At 42.8% G+C, this 22791-nt stretch overlaps 1 protein-coding gene and 1 long non-coding RNA gene across 4 annotated transcripts in view; one reads left to right on the plus strand and one right to left on the minus strand.

Moving 5' to 3' along the window:
- The window catches only part of B4GALT4 (beta-1,4-galactosyltransferase 4), a 30072-nt gene extending 13754 nt beyond the window's left edge, over positions 1–16318 (minus strand). The window contains exons 1-5 of one of the 3 annotated variants that reach the window (XM_025375406.1): positions 16060–16318; positions 11792–11994; positions 10069–10153; positions 4587–4984; positions 1233–1465 (exon numbers count right to left, since the gene is read on the minus strand). In XM_025375406.1, the coding sequence (XP_025231191.1) occupies positions 1233–1465; positions 4587–4839 (486 nt within the window). In that variant the 5' untranslated portion in view covers positions 4840–4984; positions 10069–10153; positions 11792–11994; positions 16060–16318. The remainder of the gene's footprint in view (positions 1–1232; positions 1466–4586; positions 4985–10068; positions 10154–11791; positions 11995–16059) is intronic. The other 2 variants (XM_025375405.1, XM_025375407.1) reach the window with 2 other exon arrangements.
- On the plus strand, positions 911–10052 carry LOC112618411. The gene is made up of 3 exons (XR_003118076.1): positions 911–1106; positions 4885–5097; positions 9953–10052. It is a non-coding gene; the product is annotated as an uncharacterized LOC112618411 (long non-coding RNA).
- Positions 16319–22791: the final 6473 nt, after the last annotated feature.

Here is a 22791-nt window from a genome sequence, read left to right on the forward strand (position 1 = left end):
TGTGCCACCACACCCAGCTAATTATTTTTTTTTCTTCGTATTTTTAGTAGAGACAGGGTTTCACCATGCTGGCCAGACTGGTCTCGAACTCCTAACCTCAAGTGATCCACCCACCTCAGCCTCCCAAAGTGCTGAGATTACAGGCATGAGCCACTGGGCCGGGCCCAAAGCAGACACATTTTTCGATTCATAAAAATAGTACTATACCTTGTGGGTTACTGTCCTGAGCAAAAACTCAGAATCAAATAAATCATACCTGTGACCAACAACCTTAAAAACAAAAATAGCTATAAAACAATATAATAGTAACATTCTGTTCCAAGTACTAAAATACAGACATAGATGTGCTATATAAGCACACTGATTTTCAAGAGCCCCAGTTTATCACCAAGTCTATACTGAAGAGCTGGTCCTCTGAGTTGTCCAAAGTTTTACCTAAAAGAAATATTACCAGTTCTAACAGTAGTCATGATTTTGCTGACATTCTTAGAATTTGTAAGAAGTTGAGGGGGAATTATTTGGATGGCCAAGGATAATTGTGAAAAGTTTAGGCACTGATGTTTAAACTGATGTCTTAGTTTTTTTTCAATAAACTTTAATGCCAAATAGAGGTATCTTTAATCACCCACTCCACTGACCTCAGAGGTAAGCTCTTCAAAAGCAGCCGATGATTATGCTGTGCTCCTACCAAATCATGCTTCTGGAAGCCAAGTAAGTGAATCCAGAAAGTGAAAATCAAACATAACATGTTTCACATAATGAAGAGTGGCAAAGTTCGGGGCAGAAATGTGCTGGCAGCCATAGCTACTGATACAGAATATTCTTTCAAATCCTCTGTCTAGATCCCCATTGAGTAGCTATGGTCGATAATGACAAGACAATTCCAGAATCTCATCATGTAGTGCATGTCACGCACAGAAAGAAACAGAAGGGGCCAGGAAGCCTCCGGGAAAATCTGAAGGCAGTCATTGGCTAACATAGAAGGGTTCACAAAACAGGCTTCCTCCAGAGGTTCCTTTAAGGGTAGTAAAATTTCCCAGAACTTGAACCCATAACTCCATGCTCTGAGACAATAATTTCCTCTACTCCTTTCAAGGATAAATGAGGTAAGAGAACTCTTTTTTGATGATAGTCTGATGTTCCTTTTACCCAACATAGACAAAGAGTCACATGGCCAAGTCTGGCAGAGAGAGGAGGGTCTAGGGCAGGCCCTGGTCTGCCCCCACGCTCACCTGGTGGATGACGTAGATGCCATAATCCAGCTGCTGCCTCTGCAGGAAGGGATGCAGATGTTCCAGCAGGTACATCAGGTGTTTCTCTCTGTTCCGGTGGGGAATGAGGATGGCGACCCTCTGTAAAGCTTTACATTCCTCAGGGCGATACCGGCCTCTGGACACCTTGGGATTTTCTGCCTGTACCTCTTCCAAAGTGAGATCTGATTTGAAAATGAGCTTGCTCTGGCCTCCTACAATGAACATAGAACACAGACAATAACAGTAGCTACTTCAAAAAGTGTTGAGGTTGACATGAGCTAATAAGCATAGAAAGAACACTGACCAGTTCACAGTGAGCGCTACAAATGTCAGCTTTTATTATGATTACTTTAAAGACTCATTTAGTCATGATGATAGCCAGAGCATCATGTCACTAAGGTTACTGGCTGCAAAAGCAAGTGGCGGATATATAACATAAGCACTTCCTTGTGGCTGGTAAATCAACCTGCTCTATGATCCATCTGTAAGAAGGAATATCCTGGTGAATCCTGGTAAGAGCAAAGGTCAGGGCTAGACAGAGTAACTTCAACTTTGGTCTATCCTCTTTTCCTTCTCCAAATTCCTGGAGGATGGGAAAATCTCTTAAATGTCAATAGCATTCCACAGAATCAAGCACCTGGACAAGGCACTCTTCCTCCCCCTCCCCTAAACTCTGGAACTACCCCGGCTCCCTGTAAGCAAAGCACTAAAAAGAAGTAGAAACCAGTCTCCCTCCCTAACCCAGCTGTAACAGGTATGTGTGGCACTGCAACAACTCTGCCATTTTGTCACCACAACAGACGTTTCCAATCCAGCACAGCATTTACTAAGTGTCTGGAAGCAATCCACACAGACGAAGCCCAAAGCCATCCACAGGAGGAAACAGCTCAGGTTTTTTGTGGCTGTTGTTGTTTTCTAAATTCCATGTATACTGGTCAGGCTGTCAAATCTCAAGATGTTTGTAAATTGAGCTATCCCCTTCTGAGTAAAGCAGTCACAGGCCCTTCCTGTGTATGTCTCTATGCCTTGTTCCATGTAATCATCCCCTACCCTGGTCATGGCTGCTTACACCAGGCTCACGTGTCTAATGGCACCTTGGGGCTCTGCCCAATAGCAGGCAAGGTAAGCAACTTCTTCAAGGCACCCAAAGAGAATAATTGGCCTACGAGAGCCTTCCTGAAGGGTCTGCATGCAAGACACAGCAGTCAGTAATGCCCTAAAAACAAAGAGTAAGGAATGGAGTTACACAGATGACAAGTACTACAGCTGATGCTGGGCTCTCGAGCTACCAGAGAAAATGGGGTAGCTGTTAAGATGGTCTCCTGTGTGGCCTGTTCACAATTCCCATCATTAACCTGACTGTGTCTCTGTTCTTGCACCCTCAAAGAGCCTCATGCAACAGGTCTAATATAAACTAGTCCCCCGGCTTACCTTCTCATTGTCATAACTTTTTACATGCCCTAACCTAGTATCTGCTTCCATTTACCCTCTATCAGTCTCCCTATCACTCCCCCTGCTCCAACATCTTCTCAAGATCTGCCCCTCCTTGGGTCACTAATGGCCCATTTTAAGTCATCACCAACCACATCACCAGTACTTGCCCAGTAATGCATCACTGCCCTCTATTCTTTATGAATGAGTTTACTGTTTAAATATACTGTGAGCATTTTAAGCAAGGGGAATAATCAGCCATATTTGCATTTCACTGACTCATTTTTACATCTCAACTTGTACTATCTGTGAAGGAACATACAAAGGAATAACACTTTGGCTCTTCCATGAGTAGAGAAGCAGCACGCCAATATGAATACGATACAGGACTGTGACTCAACTAGGAAAGGGGTGCACAGACTGAATGTTTGTGTCCCCAAAAATTCCTATGTTGAATCCCTAATCTCCACTGTGGGGCCTCTGGAAAGTAACTAGGTTTAGATGAGATCATCATAAGGGTGGAGCTGCCATGTGGGATTAAAGCCCTTATAAAAAGAGCAAGAGGCATGGGATCTATCTATCTCTGTCTTTCTCTCTCCCTCCCTCTTTCCCTTTCCCCCTGCATGTATGTGTGTGCACACACACACCAAGGAAAGGCATGTGAGGACAATATCCAGTAAGAGGGCCCTCACCAAGAAACTGACCATGCTGGCACCCTGATCTTAAGACTAATTTACTGTTTAATATAAGTTGAGAGGCAAGACATAAAAGGTGAACCAAAATATACAACATATTTAAGAAATAAACTACTAAAGACTATATTGAAAAACTTACCTAGTCTGTCTCTTGACTCCATAATTTTGGCCAAAGGAATACAACAGATGTGACCCCAGTGAAGCTTGAATGTGCTTGCATTTCTCCTCCCATGCTCTGGTGCTCTGCCGATGCCATGAGGAGAACATACCCAGGCTAGCCCACTAGTTTCAGCAGGAGAACAGGAGGCACATGGGGCAGAGCCACCAGCCTAGATCAATGGACCCTATAAATGTGTGCTGCTGAGACTTTTGTGGCTGGATAATAAAAGTGGGTCTGTTCCTCTGACGGAATACTATACATCAATGAAAATGGACAAACCATAGCCACACGAAACCATAAGAATAGGTCTCACAAAAATAATGTTGAGCAACAGAAGCCAAACACAAGAGAGTACATAACGTATGCTTCTAATTTGTAAAGTTCAAAAATAGGAAAAATCTAATGTGTAGAGTTAGAATCTTGAAGCCAGAGTGGTGACTGAAAGAAGCATGGGAATTCCTATGGTTCCCGCAAGATTCCATTTCTTTTTTTTTTTTTTTTTTTTGAGACGGAGTCTCGCTCTGCCGTCCAGGCTGGAGTGCAGTGGCCGGATCTCAGCTCACTGCAAGCTCCGCCTCCCGGGTTCACGCCATTCTCCTGCCTCAGCCTCCCGAGTAGCTGGGACTACAGGCGCCCGCCACTGCGCCCGGCTAGTTTTTTGTATTTTTTAGTAGAGACGGGGTTTCACCGTGTTAGCCAGGATGGTCTCAATCTCCTGACCCTGTGATCCGCCCGTCTCGGCCTCCCAAAGTGCTGGGATTACAGGCTTGAGCCACCGCGCCCGGCCAAGATTCCATTTCTTAATTTACATGCCAGTTAGACAAGTGTGTTCATTTTCTGAAACTTAACCAAGTGGTACACTTCTGAGTTTTGTACTTTCTTGTACATGTCATAGTTATTTTATTTGAATTGACAGTTTTTGTGACACAGGAGATATATATATTTATGGGGTACATGAGATGTTTTGATATAAGCAAGTACCTGTTATGTTTAAATAAAAAAAAAAAAATGCATACTACTTAATCAAAGGAAAAAGAGAACACTTACTGAGGTAAGGAGATACAGAAGGGCAGTTGTCAAGTTCTGCTTTCTTCGTGGATGCTTCATTAGTCAGAGTTTTTCCCTTCCCCAAAATGAGGGCCTTATGGAAATTAGCCACAAGCTCCTTTGCTTTAGGAATCTCTTGAATGGCACCCACGAAGTAGTTACTGGTGGCCCACCCAACCACCGTCAGGCACAAAGTCAGAAGCAACAGTAATCGTAATTTGTAGGAAAGGTGGAAAGTCAGGTTGAAGCCCATGTTTTTTATTACGTGAATAATATGTATCTCTCTGCTGCACTGCAGGCAAGAAAGCTTCAAGTTGAACTTTTCCAATCTGATTGCGAACTTGATGACAACTGAGGATACAATGCCTGCTTTTGCTCAGTAGTTCTGCTCCAACAATCTAAAACACAATCACAAAAGACACGTTGTTTCAAATGGAAATGCTATCCTGAAATGATTCACTCCAGCACAAACTGAAAACCCATCCCTGATGGACCTTGACTAACCATAATGGTAGGTCTCCCACTTAGGGTTTAGAGATCCGAAAACCAGAGGTTTTAGAGGTTCTAAGCACCGATACATCACAGAAGCACTCTCTAGGTTATCGGTCAGGCTGCCTGTCACCCAAGAAGGGAAGCCATTTCCAGATGTTGGACAGAACAAATAGGCAAAGGAGACAAGGGAGACTGCAAACGCCCTAAGACCTGAGCTGGGCACAGCCTAAGACACAGCCCTAATGGTTCTCTGCCTCAGCTGCCCCTTCCTGGCACAGTTTTAAGGGAGGATTTAAAAAATGTGAAGCCTTGTTACAGAAGCACATTTTGACCCAAAGAGAAAATGAAAAGGGAGAAGTCCTTCTTCCTTGTGAGAGCCAGAAAAACATGGTCCTCAACAACAGGGAATGAATGCTATATTCTCAAAGAGGCACTGGCACAGGGCACATTGCAATGGGGGCCAGAAAGAAGTCTGTCAAGAAACATAGAGAATCCCTAACAGGAGGTCAACAATCTATCTGTAAGAATAACAAAACTACAGCATAGTGTTTAAGATCAGGAGTCTGGACTTAGACAGAAACTATAGTTCTACTACATAACAGCTACATAACCTTGGGCCAGTCATTTAACCAAGCCTCAGTTTCCTTATCTGTAAAATGGGGATAAAAATAGTATCTACCTAGAAAAGTTATTGTGGGGCTTAGATGACTTAATTTATTAATATATAAAGTGTTATCCCACCTTGGCCAACAAGCAGACACACTGAAACACCACTTTCTGTACTGTATTTCTCACTGTCAGCTGACAAATTGCCACTCTGATTTCATACTTCAGCAGCATGAGATGGGATAATATGAATTCACCTCAAAGAGGGGGCTATGCCCTTAATTATTGACAAAAGTCATGTTTTTAAGATCACCAAGCTGAGGGCCCACCCTGGACCACAGAAAATATACTAAAGTGGTAAAGGCAACCTGACAAGGATCCCTGGGTTGCCGCCAGCAACATCCGCTATATCCTCTCTGTGTGGACAAATCACATCTCTCCTCAAATTCTAAACATGTTCTCAGAAGAACACAGAAAATGCTAAAGCTAAGGCATCATCTCCATAGACAAACATATTCTCAATTACACAAATAAAATGGAGACCAAAATATTTTCTATGCTAAATAATCACATGGAAACACTTATGATTAAATCTTAAATGACAAAAAGAAAAACAAAAAATAAACCCTGTATCTGTGCTATGATTACAACTAAAGACATACAATTAAGGAAAGTCTAGAAAGAAATATACTCAAAAGCTAATAATAATTATATTAGGAGAATGGGATTAGCTAGGGGTGGTTTTTTTCTCTTTTCTTTTTAGAATTTTTAATAATATAGTTTATATATTATCATACATATTTTTGTATATCACATATTGTCATATTTACATATATTTTACATATATCATTTTAGATACTCTTACAATGAAAACAAAGTGAATTTTTTTAATGGTGAATACAGAGGCAGTAAGTAACTGTAAAAAACAACCACCACCTCAGAAACTCTCAAGATAGTGTCACACTTACTAAAGGATACAATTCCAAAAATTTAGTTTCAGGTTAGTTTGAAGGAAACCTAGAAACTATTTCTCTCTAAACACAATGCTATAGATAAAATGGGAGGTTAGGTTCTTGGGGAATGTTTGACCCAGGAAGCAATTAAACAGTATGGCCTGTGTTCAGGGTCCTGTGAAGGTATCACAGGAAGTCAATGCTGAAGGCAGTAACAACTAATAAAAAAGGGCAATTTATGTGTGCATTTACTCTGTGCCATGCAATGGGGTAAAATCACTTGTATTAACCTATTTAATTCTCATTTAACCATATGATGTAAGAATTACTAGTCTCCTCATCTTACAGGTAAGAAAAGGAAAGGAAGGTTTGGACAGATTTAAGTACCTTGCCAAAGCCCACACAACTAGTAAGTGGTAGCATGTGCTCTCAGCCCAGGTGCTCAGCTCCACATCCTTCACATGGATATTTCCTCTTTTCTCCCCTTGGTGCCTGGGTCGTCCCAACACAAACCCTTGAATATTCAGGTTCCCTTGGGGGCCTTCTATCTCTCTCCCACATCTACCTACCCTTTCCTAGGGCCTGTCTGTTCAAATGCCTTCCTAGAGGTCTATTCTTTTCCCACCTGCTAACAGTAAGTCATCAGGTTCCTGAGGCCAATCAGACAACCTCTTGCAGACTTAATTGTAGGAGGCTTAAATGCTACGATTGGCAATTTTTAAAATAAAGATCTCAATCTTAGAAAATTCAGACTGGGAACATTGCTTTTCTTTATTTTTTATTTTTATTTTTATTTTTTGAGACAGGGCCTCACTCTGTTGCCCAGGCTGGAGTGCCGAGGCGCAATCCCAGCTCACTGCAACCTCCACCTCCTGGGTTCAAGCAATTCTAGTGCCTCAGCCTCCCAAGCAGCTGGGATTACAGGTGTGCACCACTATGCCTGGCTAATTTTTGTATTTTTAGTAGAGCTGAGGTTTCACCATGTTGACCAGGCTGGTCTTGAACTCCTGGCCTCAAGTGATCCATCTACCTTGGCCTCCCAAAGTGCTGGGATTACAGGCATGAGCCATTGCACCCAGCCCTGGAAGCATTGCTTTTCTAAGAACTATTTTCAGAGGGAGAGTCCCCTGGAAGAGAGACTCGCAGAGTGGAAGGAGGTGATGACCCTAAAATTACTGCAGTGTTGAAATCAGAAAATATCTCAAAGAACACACATCGACCTCCCTCATTCTACAGACGGGTACGAGATTTAAAAACCTACACAAGGCAGGGGATACATGGGAAATATCTGTACTTTCTGCTCAGTTTTGTTGAGAATCTAAAACTGTCCTAAAAAATACAGCTGAACCTTGAACAACACGGGTCTGAACTGCACGGCTCCACTTACACTCAGATATTTTTCAAACAAATGCGGACCAAAAATACAATATTCCCGGGATGCAAAACCTGTGTATACAGAGGGCCAACTTTTCCAATATGTGGGTTCCTCAGGGCTCACTACAGTACTTGAGCACGCATGAATGTGGGTAGATGCAAGGGTCCTGAAGCCAATCCCTTCCACATACTGAGGGATGACTGTAATTTAAAAAAACAAAAACAGAAACACCTACCCAAGAACTAAATAGCTGTGAATATTCATAAACTAATATTGCTCAACTGTAGCTTATGGATTCTGTTCAAAGGTAAGACATTTATTCTAAAAGCAAGGAGCCTGGCCGGGCGCGGTGGCTCACGCCTGTAATCCCAGCACTTTGGGAGGCCGAGATAGGCGGATCACGAGGTCTGGAGATCGAGACCATCCTGGCTAATATAGTGAAACCCCATCTCTACTAAAAATATAAAAAAGTAGCCGGCCTGGTGGTGGGCGCCTGTAGTCCCAGCTACTCGGGAGACTGAGGCAGGAGAATGGCATGAACCCGGGAGGCGGAGCTTGCAGTGAGCCGAGATCGCGCCACTGCACTCCAGCCTGGGCGACGGAGCGAGACGCTGTCTCAAAAAAAAAAAAAAGCAAGGAGCCATTATTAACAATTACTTAAGTATTAGTTAGGCCTTTATTACTAATCCTGCTTTTGAGACAACATCTGACCCAGTTAAAAATAATTACTTACCTATCTTTCTAAGTCTAAGTGCTCTCCCAAAAACTGTACAGAGAGCCAGCATAAGTAAGTTCAAGGGTAAGATTTCCTTAGCTCCTGTGAGTAAACATCTGAAGTGTGAAGGGTCTGTCATCTGTCTGTCCATCTATGTTTCAAGAGAGACCAGCCAAGTGACTGGAGGCAACCCCTCTCAGCGTGTGTCCCAGCGACAAAATGATGAAAAATACTTATCTCACAAAGTTGCTCTAAGAATGTAATGAGATGATGCACCCAAGTACATTGGCATATCTGGTACATTTCCAGGACACAAGTTTTTTTTTTTTTCTTTTTTGAGATGGAGTCTACCTCTTGCTGCCTAGCTGGAGTGCACTGGTGTGATCTTAGCTCACTGCAACTTCCACTTCCCAGGTTGAAGAGATTCTCCTGCCTCAGCCTCCCAAGTAGCTGGGATTACAGGCTTGCGCCACCATACCCAGCTAATTTTTTTTTTATTTTTAGTAGAGACAGGGTTTCACCATGTTGGCCAGGCTGATCTCAAACTCCTGACCCCAAATGATCCACCCACCTCAGCCTCCCAAAGTGCTGGGATTACAGGTGTGAGCCACTGTGCCTGGCCAGGAACACACGTATTTATTGGCTCTAATTACCAATGTGATTCATGTTCAGATGTTATCAGAATATTGCCCAAGATAATGTTATCTCTGGAATTAATGAGATGATTTTTACTTTCTAACTCTGTAATTTCCATTTTTTCTTTTAATGAGTATGTAATATTTTTATAATCAGAAAAACATAATGACGTTTTAAAGAAAGTTATTTTTAGGGCAAGTGACTCCCGATTGGTGTTTGGGAAAGTGCCATCATATTGGATTTATTTACACTAACGTTTAAATAATTGAGAGACCTTTAATTGTCACAAGAGTCTCAGAGTTTTCTTTTTCAGTCATGGCTGTCTTGAAGCGGCAAGGGAATCATCATGACTACCGAGAACAAATTCAGGCAACATGAAAGAAGTTATTTAGGGCAAGATTTACCACTCTTTCCCTTTCTAGAAGTCTGTCCTGTAGTTAAAAATGATCATGTTCTCATATTTGGTTTTCTTCCACTCGATTCAACCAGTCTTTTCTGAGTACCTGCTATTTTCAAGCAAAGGGGATATGATATAAAGAGAATGAAAGCCCAGTCTTTGTACTCAGAGTTTATTTCTATCTTTTTCTAGATCTCAATGTCTGCAATTTCCTGTCAAATATGAGAACGACTCCATCCCAAAGTGGGAGAACAGATGAAACAAGATGGATAAAATACTGAGAAGTCTTGAAGACAGGTGATAGGTACCTGAGAGTCCATTTTCTTTCTCTCTACTTTTGTGTATGCTTGAAATTTCCCATAATAGTTTTTAAAATCTGGCAAGGAAGATAAGCTATAACAAAAGGAAGGGCAACGTAAGTGCTAAGTATCATTCTTGGAGAATCTCTAACCACACACATCTTTACTCCACCAAAGTGGGTGGGGAGGACACCATGTATCACTCTATAAATATTTACTAAGCATTTGCACCAAGGAGGTAGGGTGTGTTCATTCGGCAGCTAAGAGCACCAAAATCAGCATTCCAATGTCTCTGAACCTATCAGGTAATTTTGCAGACACAGGGCATGTGAGTGGGCTTGATGTTATCCCACACACATGATCCTGATGCCTTGGGGCTCCGTGGGGCAACACCAGAAGAAAGACTGATTATTTTGCTACTCTTTTGACTCCTGCAGAGTTCCTAGGAGTTTACCTTTTACACATGCATTGCCCCACCTTCCTTAGGCCTTGGTATTCATTATCCCAATTACAACTCCTTTAGGAGGCTTCTGAAAGATCACTGGCCAGATTCTAAAGGGGCAGTGGTTCCCTGGGCAGGATAAGGAATGGGATAAAAATGATGACAGCCATTTACATGTAAAGTCTTTTAAACCCAAAGATTAAGCTCCTAATGGCCCAACCTACAAGCATTTGAGCAATTAAAAAGAAAAAGGAAAAAAAAAAAAAGATGGCACTGTATTTTAACCCATAGGATAAAGTGAATATCCACTAGTCTATACTGATAAAAATGATCAAACAAATAAATGAATAGAAGGGGCGGCTCTTTTCTTACAGTAAATTAAAACTAGTAAGAAATTGAGAGATGGAAAAAAAATCGCCCTCGGCAAACACCACTTAATAACCATTGCAGACAAGGTTCACCAATGGATGCTAAACTAATAGGCAAAAATCTGAGGATAAAAACAGTATAGTCTCAAAGTATGTCTCCCAAGGTAATTCTTAACTACAAAGGGAAAGACAGTAACTTTGTAGTGGAGAAGCCCAATCGCTCACCACAAGTTCATTCCACAACATACCTAACTGGTACTCTTCGAAAGAATCAAAATCATGAAAGACAAGGAAAAACTGAGGAACTATTTCAGATTGGAGGAGACTAAGGAGAAAGAAAAACTAAATAAAATGCAGGATCCTTGATAAAATACAGTGGGAACAGAAAAAAAAAAAAAAAGAGAGAGTAGGAAAATTGATGAACTTTAAATAAAGTTTGTAGTTTAGTTAATAGTATTGATCAATGTAGTATGGTTATGTAATGGGTTAATATTAGGGGAAGCTAGGTGAACTCTCAGTACCATTTTTACAACTTTTCTGTAAGTCTAAAGTTAACTAAACATAAAAATAAAGAGTCAGAGACTAGGTATAACCCAAGTCAACAAATGCTAGTAAATTAACTTACTTCTCAAGGAGAATCATTGTTTTTGTATTTCTAGTGCCTCAAACCAACCTGACACACAGCAGGTACTCAATTTAGTAACAAATGATGGACTAGGATATACTAGTTGAAATATATAAGGACACATCATAATTCCAGGCTACTGCTAAAAGGAATGAAACATAAAGTGGGAAATAAAGATTAATCAAATGAGTGCAAAATTCCATCTGAGGAGGATTTTAAAAACTAAAAAGGCTCACCCCGACACTAGCTCCCTTCAGTTCACTAACATCAACACTTTTCTAAGGGTAGGGTCCTCACCTTTAATAAATGACACTTTTGGTCACGCCCACTGCCTTCCGCTCCTCTGCCTCTAAAAGTGCTACTTCTCCTTGGCTTGGGGAGGAAGTGTTGCGTGGCCTGAAGCCACAAGTGCCACTGTGTGAGTTCCATGGCACACTGGAACACAGCGTACCTGCCTCTGAGCAAGAGCCGTGGAAATCCACACTTGAAGCGAGGTGGTCCTGCAACACCCAAATGACCAAAGTTATTTTATGTAGTATATGTTATGCAACATAATACAGAATTCACCAGAATTTCTGATGGAAGGTTTCAATAGAAGTTCATCGTGTACTTATATGTTACTTTCAGCTGTCCCTAAAAAATCAACAGTGGAGTCAGTAGGAGTTTACTTTCTGCAGTCATTAGGGGCACCTCACCCTAAACCTTCTTTGGGAGGCTGAGACGGGCGGATCACGAGGTCAGGAGATCGAGACCATCCTGGCTGACACGGTGAAACCCCGTCTCTACTAAAAAATACGAAAACTGAGCCGGGCGAGGTGGCGGGCGCCTGTAGTCCCAGCTACTCGGGAGGCTGAGGCAGGAGAATGTCGTAAACCTGGGAGGTGGAGCTTGCAGTGAGCTGAGATCTGGCCACTGCACTCCAGCCTGGGCGACACAGCGAGACTCCGTCTCAAAAAAAAAAAAAAAAAAAAGGTTTAAAAAGCTCTGAGATCATGGGTATAACAGGCTGTGAAGTCACATAGAGCTGAGTTCAAACTCTTGTTATCAGATGCATGAATGGCTTTTGACAAGTAACCTAAATGTTTTGAGTCTGTTTGGCCATTTATTTAAAAAGCATTTCTCAACGTCTGGTTCCAAGAGTGCCTTTATCAAATACATAAGGGAATGTGTTAAAACTGTAGATTCCTGGGCCCCACTCCAAAGCCAACGGGTCAGAACAACAGCCTCTGGGACTCAGAAAAACGAAATTTTAACAAGCTCCCCAAATGATTCTTAGCTGCATTAAGGTTTGAGAACCACTGATATAAGAGAATGGACCTGGAATGCAATAGATCTTTCAGATATGTTAATTTTCCCTCTGGTTAGGAAAAGCAGTAAAGAAGATATGTCAAAATGAGATTTTTAAAAATGCATTTGAAAGGTTTTTGATTCCATCATTTAGAAATGTATTCTAAGAAAACAATCAGAGAGGTATACCACGATATTGAAACCAACATTGCTAAAATAACCAAAAATTTAAGAGTCTAAATATTAACAATAGCAATCTGATTTAATTAATTATAATACATCCATATGATGGCATATATGCTTCCATTAAAATGTTTACAATAACTACATGGAAAAGTGCTCATAATAGCTAAGTAGAAAAAAGATATAAAGATGTATATAAAATATAGGCTGGGTGTGATGACTCATGCCTGTAATCCTAGCACTTTGGAAGGCAGAGGCGGGCGGATCACTTGAGGCCAGGAGTTCGAGACCAACCTGGCCAACATGTTGAAACCCCTTCGCTACTAAAAGTACAAAAATTAGCTGGGCATGGTGGCGCATGCCTGTAGTTCCAGCAACTTGGGAGGCTAAGGAAGGAGAATCACCTGAACTGGGGACGCGGAGGCTGCAGTGAGCCAAGATCATGCCACTGCACTCCAGCCTGGGCATCAGAGTGAGAACCTGTCTCTAAAAGAAAAAGTATATAAAATATACTACCAATTATGCAATACATATGTATGTGCATACCTTTTACATACAAAATGACAGAGTCACTGGTGGTCATCTCTTAATTGTAGGATTAGGGAAAAACTTTTATTTCTTCTGTATCTTCTAATTTTTCTAAAATGGAGTTTTCATCAACAGAAACAATGTTGTTTTCTGATAAAATGACTATATAGTTTTCCTTTAAAATACAGTCGTCCTTGGTTTCACTTTCTGCGGTTTCAGTTAACCGCAATAAAATACAGTAAGATATTTTGAGAAACAGGTGACATTCATATAACTTTTATCACAGCATATTATAATAACTGTTCTATTATTAGACATTATTCATCTCTTACTGTGCCTAACTTATAAGTTATGCTTTATTATAGATATGTATGTATATAGAGAAAAAAACAGTGTATATAAGGTTTGGCACTATCTATGGTTTCAGGCATCCACTGTCAGTCTTGCAACATATCCCCCAAGAATAAGGGGGACGACTGTACATTAAAATTTAAAGATAACATCACAGACAGGAATTCTAACTTTTAGTTACATAAGTTTGACAATTCATTCACATAACCTTTAAGAAAACCTGTTCTAAATAGGCCAAAAAGCCCCAATCTCAAAGAAAAACTTCAGAGGCTGTTAGTTATCTTCAGTGCCAGAGAACCCTGGGGTCTCTGTTTGAAATGCCTATTCCCAGGCTGCAGCCCCAGAGATTTTTATTTCAAAGGCCTCAAGTGGGGTCAAGAAACTGATATTTTTGCCTGGACCCATGGCTCACACCTGTAATCCCAGCACTTTGGGAGGCCGAGGCAAACGGATCACTTGGGGTCAGGAGTTCCAGACCAGCCTGGCCATCATGGTGCAACCCCACCTACTAAAAACATAAAAATTAACTGGGAGTAGTGGCCTGGGCCTGTAGTCCCAGCTACTTGGGAGGCTGAGGTTGGAGAATGGCTTGAACCTGGGAGGTGTAGGTTGCAGCGAGCTGAAATCGTGCCACTGCACTCCAGCCTGGGCCACAGAGCCAGACTCTGTCTCAAAAAAAAAAAAAAAAAAAAAGATATTTTTAACAAGAACCTAGGTAACTCTGAGACATGCAGCCAGGTTTTAGAAACCACTGTTCATTGATGGCTTAAAACAAAGAACAGAAAACCATCACTGACTTGCTTTGGATGTTTCCACTGAATAAAAGATCTTCAAAGAGAAGGTTAGTTCCCAAAACATGTGCAAGCGTTTCTGGAAAAGGCAGGCATTACTATTAGCTCGGCTTAAAGTAGATACTAAATACTTATTATATTAAGTGGCATATAAACTATAATCACAGAGCTGATTTTATTGCCCTCTCTACCCACTTCCCCTTAGATTATGTAGTCAAGACAGTTCAATTCAGGTCAGTACTTCTTCACAACGTATGTTTTCAATCCGATCAAAGCTATAGGTAGACGAAAGTTATTGCAGTTTCATGGGGTTTACAATTTCCATAAAGAACAAACCTGCTCTAGAAGACAAAATTCCAAAAACTTCTGAACTATATCCAATCAAGCATTATCTCCTCCCGCAAGAGAGACCTTCCAGCACTCCCCACCTGGGTCTCGGGAATAGCTTTCTGCATCCTCTTCTGAATCCCAATTTCTCAATCTGGACCCTGAATCCCATTCATCCTCATCTCTCCTTGATTTTCTAGGATCTTCAAGGTGTTATTTTCCTTTCTTTAAAAATTAAAAAAAAAAAAAAAAAAAAAAAAGCCACAACTCTCCTCCACACTCAAATTACCATCTTCTCATTCCTCCTCTTCATCACCAAACGGCTGAGGAGGTCTACCAGTGCCCTCACCACCTCCACATCCCCATCCCTCACCCACTCTGGAACACTTTGCAACAGGATGCACACCCACCTTCTGTTGATAACTACTCTCCTAAGGCTACCAACCCATAGGCCTTTTCTCGGTCCAGAGCCCCTGGACTTGTCTGGTTTTTTTCAAACCAAAAGTTAACAGCTCTTAGCTAATGGAAGACAGAACATCAAGAAATACAGATCAACAGACACTGGATGGCTGTCTCCGAAGTCCTTTATAATCCAGGTGACCAGGCCCTTCGGAGAAAGGTCAAAGGTTGCCCGCCCCTCGCAGGACTGGGGCTGGAGTCAGCTGATCAGTTTCCCCGTTGAAACGCTGGAGAAAGAGGATTTCCAGGAAGAAGGGGCTTTTTCAGGTTGATGCACCCGGCGGAGAGGTGCTGGGGGCGACCCCGGATCGTGACCTGGGTTATGAGTGAGCCCTGGATCTTTTCCTACCTGGCAGCAAGCACCTCGCCTGGCTCCCGGCCTGCAGCAGAGGCGGGGCTGCGCGGGATGCCAGCACCTGAGCCGGTGCCTCCCGCCAGGCTCGGCCTCCGCAGGCCCCCGGCCCGGCGCACCGCTCCAGCTGAGGAGGGACGGCCCACGGAGGCCGCGCTATCCCCACGGTCGCCCCGCCCCAGCCCCGGGAACGACCCCGGCCGTCGCCCGGCCACCCTCGCACGGCGCCCGTGTCCCGGGAACTGCATTTCCCGAGCTCCGGCGGAGCCAGGGCCGCGTGTACTCACCCCAGATGCGGCCGCAGCGAGCTAGTACTGCCCAGGGAAACGCGAGGCCGCGGAAAGCGGCTCGGGGACCGCCCCGGCCGCCCGGGAGGCGGCTCCTGAGTACGAGCTCCGCCTCCCGCCCGGCCTTGGCCCGAGGGGCGGGTCCGCCCGGCTCTGCACGCGCCTGGCGCTCCACCCCTGCCAAATCGACCACACCAGGGGCTGGAAGGAGCACCGGCAGGGAAACGGAGTGTTGACGCCTCGGCCTCTGGGTGGCTTTAAAACCCTGTGCCAGTAGTAGACAAAGTGCTGGGCGCTTCCCAAATTACATCCGTTTAAATACTCACAAAGCAGTAGGAAAGTATTTCCATTTTACAGAGTAGGAAACTGAGGCTTTAGAGAGGCTAATAAACTTGCTTTAATCACCCTGCGAGATTTCAGCCCTCTCAACTGCAAAAATAATAATAATATTGTTCCCATGTTGCAGGTCTACTTAGAATATTAAATGAATAACTTTTTTTAAATCCTTATTTCTTCAAAGGTATTATTACAGAAGGCCAAGACAATTAGATTTATACTAAAGATGTGAGTGAAAAATTATGGTAGGCTCTGTGTAGGCAGTCAGGATAGCTAGATTCTCCAACACAGCCTCCCACTGCACGCACGGGAAAGTAGTAGATTCTCCAAGAACCACCCATCCACTCCACCCAAAAAGGAACAAACCATAGCTAGAGCCAGTGCTGGGCTCATTAAGTTCATAGCAGGAAATCTGAGCCTTTACTGAGGCCACATAGGCCAAATGTAGGCCCTTGGAAGCTGGAAAAGAGGGCCACCTAGTGGCAGTTGAGCATAGGTCAGTGAAATAGGTCAGCACTGCTCCTGAAGAAGGTCCAATGTGAAACTTACTTTTTTGTTTGTGTTCCCTTTGTAACATGCTGTAAGGTTGTATAACCACATTTAGTGAAAAAGGACATTACTGAATTTAATCCAGTGACATTATACAATAAGTTACTTGTACCTACATAGATAGTCCCCAAGTCTTCAGTATGTGATGCCCGGAAGTATAATACACCTTTTGCAAGAATCACTCAGCTTTTCTGTATTTGGTAGCTGGTAGGTTATTAATTGGAAAAGTTGGGCTATTGCTTTCAGTAAGTGTAGGAAAGCAAGTAGCAGTGATATCTACAAAATCAAAGATAGATTTCCAATCTGCTTTTGAGGTTTTAGGGTGGCTTTCATTGGAACACAGAGAGGCACTGGCATTAATAAAATGGTTTCCTAGGGTAGTGTTTGGTTTTTTTTTTTTTGGCATCAGTCCAGAAACCCAACAGTTGCGTTGGTTTTTCTTGTTAGAGCATAAGCCTTAGCTAAAGCCATCTATAAATTATGGTCCCATGGATTTCCCAGCAGGAAATAAGGGGAAAATAGAAAAAAGGATAAGATATTCATGATAGCAGAGAAGTCTTGATCCATGATCTTGAGAAAGCTGTCCATGTCTAGGATGCCATCTGCTTCTGGGGAGAAACTTCCCTACCTTAAGGTCTCTAATAGGTGTATAGTTCCAAGAGTTTGAAGGGGCTCTTTTGAGTCACAAGGTATGGACTCAAGACTCAAGGCCCTAAAGTTTTACTGTGGGTGGTGAGAGGAGAACATGATATAATCTCTGCTAATGGGGTAAAAGAGCAGTTTTTCTCAGATGGGATGTTATTTCCAGAAGACTCACTCTCTGAGTTCTAGATTGTGAAAGGTTGGTCGTACTCAGTGTATCACAAAAGGCTTTTACTTGGTGAAAATATACTTTGGTATAATGGATTAAAGCTTTGCAGTATTTAGTTATAGCAAAGCTTATAAGAGCAAGAGATACAGGAGATTCTGTTATTAAGGATATGGGTCTTCCCAGAACTAGATTTTGTCTACTCCATGATGAGTAATGGAGTACAGAGTTTGTAATAATGGAAGATTTAAGGACTCAGGAAGAACCAGGTGGCCATATGGGGCCTCCATGAGTCCACACTTAGCAATAAATTTACATCCTTTTAAATGTGTTTTGGTTTGTCTGTTCTAAGATGGCAGATAGTAGGCAGTGCTAGTGTGTCTCTCCCACTTGGAAGCACAGAACAGTGTGTAGCAATTAACACTGTGAACTTTTATTCCAAGAACCACTGCAGGAAGTTAGCAGGAAACCAAAAGAATTCGCAGATCCTATGAAAGAAGGAACACACCACAACAAACTCCGTGGAACAGGCAAAAAACTGTGAATTCTCAGTGTAGGAGAAGGGGAGAGCCTGCCTCTGAACACACATTCCTACTGGGGAATCTGAAAATCCAGATCATGGGAGAAGGCTTTAACCTTACCTAGAGCTGGGATGGACTTAGGGAGAAGCACAAAATATAAAAGTAGAAGCAGCAGCAGGAAGAGCCTTGGAGGCATTCTCAGTCTCCAACTCGAGGCCAGGGAAGCCATCCCTGACTATATCTCACAGGGGCCCCCAGAGAAGGCAGCCACCAAACTTAGGAAGGAGTCACAGAGTGAAAGAAGCTGCCAACTGAATTTTTTGGTAATTTCAAGTGGGCGTGAACACCCTTGAACAGAATCCGGGGGTGGGCGGACAAATGGAAACTAATGCAGATACAAGGGCAGAAACTGGGCACCCAGCATTGCAGGCAGATGGGAGGGGTGTGACCTGAAAGCCATGTTTCTTTCTCAGCAGGAAAGCTCATGGCCCAGGGCAGGTCTGAGTTCTGCACACCAGCTGTCTGAATCTAAACTCAGTGCCGTTAGTGGGGCACCATGGGAACAAGACTGGCCTCGCCAACTCTGTGGGAGCTGGATGAGGACTTTCACTATGAGCTAATCCCCACTCCCCTTGCAAACTCTACTGCACAGCAGAGGGAGCCATACTCCCCTCTAGAACATAACCCCATTGGCCTGAGAACCACCCCTCCTATCCCCCAGAGGGGCCACAGCAGGCCTTGCCCGAGGAAAATCTGAACTCAGGCCCGCCCAACCCTGCCCCTACCTGATGGTATTTCTCTACCTGCCCTGTAGCTTAACACAAAAGACATAAACTCTTGAGAGCTTTATGGCCCTGCCCATTGCCTGGGAAACCAGAATACTTCCCCTAGACAACTTAGGCCAAGCTCAAATGTCGTTACTACTACCACAGCTGGTGTTCTCTTGCAAGTGTCCCCTCCTGGCTGGAACTCAGGCCATTACAGTAACTCTTGGCAGAATGACACTGCTTACAGGAAGGAGAAAACAACAGCTAACACCACTCCCTGCTAAACCCTGGCTAACCAGAGGTCCTGAGTCTGTCCACATGACAACTTCACCACTAGCATAACCAGCATTCAAGAAAGCCAGCACACTGAGCCTATCTACAACCAAGAAATCTCACAGACTACATCACTCCCCTGCCACCTCCGTCAGAACAGGTGTTGGTATGCATGCTGGGAAACCTGAAGACAGATAACATCACAGGACTCTTTGCAGACATTTCCCAGCACCAGCCCAGAGCCTAGCTGGGTGGCTAGACCCAGAAGAAGAGTAACAATCACTTCAGTCTGGTTCTCAGGAAGCCCCATTCGTAGGGAAAGAGGGAGAGCACCACATCAAGGGATCACCCCATGGGACAAAAGAATCCGAAAACCAACCCATGAGTTCCAGATCTTTCGCTGGTGGGAAGTTTGTCACAGCAGAGACACAATTGCAGTGCTGGGTACAGTAGGGAAAGTCTGAACCTATACCCCAACAGGCAAGCGGCCTCTGTGATCATGAAGGGCCTTGGAGAAGAGGTCCTTGTTCCCCTCTGGCACTCCACTGCAGACACAGCTGGGGCTTCCTCCACAGGAATGCAGCATGGAGGCAGCTATAGACAGCCTTGCTGGAACAAACCAGAGTTAGCACAGCCCCACAGGAGAAGCACCCCCCAGATTGAAGCCTGCACAAGGGGCAGGGTCACAATTCCTCCCTACTTGAAACATCAACATTCCTATAGATGAAATGAGGTGCCTGACTGATCCAAATAGCTGAAACAATGGGACAAGAATGAGACTGTGAGGTGAACAGCTTGCTGGCCTAAGAGGGGAGCTGAGGTAGCTCCTACTCCTCACCCTGATAAAACCTCAGGACATCAAATTGCGAGCTCCCCCAGCTATCCTCATCAAGGCTGGGGTCTGAGCCCACCATTGGGATTATATCTATTCACCTGCTTTAGCTACAACTAGTACCTACCCAAGAATACCTCCCCTATTGGCCTGAAGCCTGAATCATCAACTCAGTAAATAAAATACTGGGGGAAAAATAAATAAATAAATATAGACCACAAGAGAATGAGATAAGCTTCAAGAGATCCCTGCCATTCCAACTTCATAGGAGACAGTGAACTTGCCCACAAACCAAGTACATAATTACTACAACCAGCATCAGGAAAGCCATCACACAAAGACTCTCTGTAACTAAGGAACTCATACAGAGTCTTCACCCCTACAAGCACCAAGAATCAAATTAGGCTGAAATAAATATTAAGGTCTAATCCTTAAGAGGGAAAAAATAAATTAAAAAAAACACAATTCAATCAAAAATAAATTCAAGAACAATTCGAAGAAATAGTCTACCAAAAGAAACCAGAAAAGTAATTCTGATAAGATGACAAAACAGGGTTCTCTAATACCCCCAAAATATCACACTAGCTCCCCAACAATGGATCCAAACAAACAAAAAAATCTCTGAATTGCTGATAAAGAATTCAGAGGGTTGATAATTAAGCCACTCAAGGAGAAGCCAGAGAAAGATGAAAACCAACTTAAAGAAATGTAAAAAACAATATAGAATATGAATGAAAAATTTTTCAAAGAAATAGATATCATAATGATAAAGCAATCACAACTCCTGGAAATGAAAGACACACTTAGAGAAATACAAAACACAGGGGAAAGTTTCAACAATAGACTAGAACAAGTAGAAGAAAGAACTTTAGAGCTCAAAGACAAGGCTTTCAGATTAACCCAATCAGACAAAAAATAAAATAAAAAAGAATTTTAAAAACTGAACAAAGCCTTCAAAAAATATGGGATTATATTAAATGGCCAAAGCTAAAAATAATTGCTATTCCTGAGGAAGAGAAATCTAAAAGTTTGGAAAGCTTATTTGAGGGGATAATTGAGGAAAACTTCAAAGGCCTTGCTAGATATCTAGACATCCAAATACAAGAAGCTCAAAGTACTCCTAGGAAATTCACTGCAAATAGACCACCACCAAGGCACATAGTCATCAGGTTATCTAAAATCAAGACAAAGAAAAGAATCTTAAAAGCTGTGAGACTGGCCGGGTATGGTGGTGCACATCTGTAATCCCAGAACTTTGGGAGGCCAAGGCAAGAGGATCACCTGAGGTCAAGAGTTTGAGACCAACCTGGTCAACATGGTGAAACCCCATCTCTACTAAAAATACAAAAATTAACCAGGCGTGGTGGCACATGCCTGTAATTCCAGCTGCTTGGGAGGCTGAGGGAGGAGAATTACTTGAACGTGGGAGGCAGAGGTTGCAATGAACTGAAATTATGCCATTGCACTCCAGCCTGGGCAACAAGAGTGAAACATCATCTCAGAAAAAAAAAAAAAAAAAAAAATCTGTGAGACAAAAGCATAGGGTAACCTATAAAGGAAAACCTATCAATTAACAGCATATTTCTCAAAAGAAACCTGAGAAGCTAGAGAGTATTGGGGTCCTATCTTTAGCCTCCTTAAAGAACATAATTATCTACCAAGAATTTTGTATCCAACAAAACTAAGCTTAATCAATGAAACAGAGATAAAGTTTTTTTCAGACAAATGCTGAGAGAATTTGCCATTACCAAACCAGCACTACGAGAAATGCTGAAAGGAGTTTTAATCTTAAAACACAATGTTTAAATACACCAATATAGAACCTCCTTCAAGCATAGATCTCACAAGGACTATAACGCAATAAGACAATTAAAGAAAAAGGTATTTAGGCAACAGCTAAAATGATGAATAGAGCAGTACCTCACATCTCAATACTAACGTTGAATGTAATGGCCTAAATGCTCCACTTAAAAGATATAGCATGGCGGCCGGGCGCGGTGGCTCAAGCCTGTAATCCCAGCACTTTGGGAGGCCGAGACGGGCGGATCACAAGGTCAGGAGATCGAGACCATCCTGGCTAACACGGCGAAACCCCGTCTCTACTAAAAACACAAAAAATTAGCTGGGCGAGGTGGCGGCGCCTGTGGTCCCAGCTACTCGGGAGGCTGAGGCAGGAGAATGGCGGGAACCCGGGAGGCGGAGCTTGCAGTGAGCTGAGATCTGGCCACTGCACTCCAGCCTGGGCGACAGAGCGAGACTCCGTCTCAAAAAAAAAAAAAAAAAGATATCGCATGGCAAAATGGATAAAAATCCACCAACCAAGTATCTACTGTTTACAGGAGACTCACTTAACACATAAGGACTCACATAAACTTAAGGTAAAAGGGTGGAAAAAGATATTTCACGCAAATGGAAATCAAAAGCAAGCAGGACTAGCTATTCTTATATCAGACAAAACAGATTTTAAAGCAACAGCAGTAAAAATAGGCAAAGAAGGACATTATCTAACAATAAAAGAATTAGTCCAACAGGAAGATATTACAATTCTAAATATATATGCACCTGACACTGGAGCTCCCAAACAATGACTACTAGACCTAAGAAATGGGATAGACAGTAACACAATAATAATAGGGGACTTCAATA

Source organism: Theropithecus gelada, chromosome 2 (assembly GCF_003255815.1).
Source record: "Theropithecus gelada isolate Dixy chromosome 2, Tgel_1.0, whole genome shotgun sequence".
NCBI lineage: Eukaryota > Metazoa > Chordata > Mammalia > Primates > Cercopithecidae > Theropithecus > Theropithecus gelada.